Source organism: Branchiostoma belcheri, unplaced genomic scaffold, assembly GCF_001625305.1.
Source record: "Branchiostoma belcheri isolate BF01 breed outbred unplaced genomic scaffold, Haploidv18h27 scaffold92, whole genome shotgun sequence".
NCBI lineage: Eukaryota > Metazoa > Chordata > Leptocardii > Amphioxiformes > Branchiostomatidae > Branchiostoma > Branchiostoma belcheri.
In genome coordinates this window covers 992895-994810 of record NW_017804598.1, presented here as the reverse complement: position 1 = coordinate 994810, position 1916 = coordinate 992895, and the positions used below count along the sequence as shown (strand labels likewise).

The 1916-nt window shown below is 49.6% G+C and overlaps 1 protein-coding gene across 1 annotated transcript in view; it reads left to right on the top strand.

Moving 5' to 3' along the window:
• Positions 1–6: 6 nt before the first annotated feature.
• LOC109488151 (T-complex-associated testis-expressed protein 1-like) overlaps positions 7–1916 on the top strand; it is a 3751-nt gene continuing 1841 nt past the window's right edge. The window contains exon 1 of the mRNA XM_019792308.1: positions 7–784. Coding sequence (XP_019647867.1) covers positions 14–784 — 771 coding nt within the window. The 5' untranslated portion in view covers positions 7–13. The remainder of the gene's footprint in view (positions 785–1916) is intronic.

The following is a 1916-nucleotide window of genomic DNA, read 5'->3' as shown; positions in this document are numbered from 1 at the left end:
CGAGAGGAGCAACATGGACATAGTGACAGACGTCTTACCGCTGTCAGGGGAGTACATCAAGAAACTCAACATCAAACAGCTGCTCCCTCCGATCAAGGAGGAGACCAAGAGAGATGACGATACCTCAGAAACGGGGAGTGAGTTGGGGGACGGGCCTGAAGTGGATCACTTTGAGTTTGGTCCGGTCTTTGAAAAGCTGCCCCACCTGGAGGAGTTTGGCGTGACGTATGGTGTAAAGGACTGTGGGATGAACTTTGAGTGGAACCTGTTCCAGTTCACCACACGGGACTGCCTGCTGCTGTCCAAGGCCGTCAAGAGCTGCAAGACCCTGCAGAAGTTCCACCTATGCCGCAGCAAGGTGGACGACGACAAGGTCCGCGTGCTCATCAGCCACCTCCTGGACCACCCCTCGCTGATGGAGCTCGACCTCTCGCACAACATGATCGGGGACAGCGGAGCACGCGCCGCCGGCAAGCTCATCAACCGCAGCAGAATAGTCAAGATGAACCTGTGCGATAACAAGATAGGTGCCCCCGGCGCGCAGGCCATCGGACATGCCGTGTCCAAAAACACCACCCTGAAGTGTCTGGACCTGCGGCTCAATCGCCTTGGCGATGACGGAGGCCAGGCTATCTGCAGGGCACTGCTGAAGAACTCCACCCTCACAGACCTGAACATTGGCAGTAACAACATGACAGAACCAACAGCCTCCATCTTGTCCCAGGTTCTCACAACCAACACCACAGTTCGCACCATCAACCTATCCTGCAACAGAGTCGGACCGGTAAGTTTAGTATTGTAGAGGAGAAATGTTTCATTCCCATTATCCACTGCATCTATCCCCATATTCACTGGTATTCATTATGCACAACCACAACTTCTCATGACTAAAAGTCACAAGATTTACCTTGTTTTTTGTAAAATACATATAGTCAGCAATAGTGCTTGCTGGCGTCCACTCACGTAAGTGTAAACCCTCCAGTATACTCCTGCCGTCATGTCGCTGGTGATCTCCAGGTCAGTTGTCTTCTTATTACTAGTATTAAACAGTATTCAGGCCTCAACTGTTGGATATGGCCCAGGTAAGGTACGTAGAAGTGGGGCGCCATGTTTGTTGCCTACCGGCGCTAGCGCGCCGCCATCCTGGTATCCAGTTTCGAGTTTAAACAACAATGAACCTCCTACGTGGCACAAAGTCAACTTTGGTCCAACTGGCCTCCTACTGAAACATGCCAAAATCCTTCGAACATCAGATAGACTTTGTCTTATTTATCTCTGTTCCATTCTCATGGCTCAAGCCGTCGATTTGGAAACAAACCCCGGTCCCCGGCCACCCAAGTACCCATGTGGCTCATGTGGAAAGGCGGTGACTTTCAAACATAAAGGGGTTTGCTGCGACAGGTGTGATTACTGGTTCCATCATGACTGTCAGGGTCTCAGCTCCAACATGTACTCATACCTAGGGAACTCCAATGTTTCCTGGGTCTGTCTAAACTGTGGCTTACCAAACTTCTCGACCACATTTTTCAACTCTTCTAATTTTGAGTCTGACACAAACCCATTCAGTCCCCTAAGTGAAAATAGCCCTGGTGCCCCGCAGGCTGCGTCCTCTCCGAAGTCTCTGACCCGGAACAAAGTAAGATCAAATGTAAGGCCACTACGCCTGGTGAATGCAAACTTTCAATCACTCAGGAACAAAAAACTCCAACTTGAAACTCTGGTTGAGCAAACCAAACCCGATATCTTAGTCATAACTGAGACCTGGTTAGACAACTCCTGTAATATCTCTGAGTACTTCCCAAACCACTTGAACATGTCTGTATTCTACAGGAACAGACCTGAGGATAACCATGGTGGTGTGTTAATTGCTGTATCTAATGAATTTATCTGCTCACAAGAGCCACAACTAGAGACAG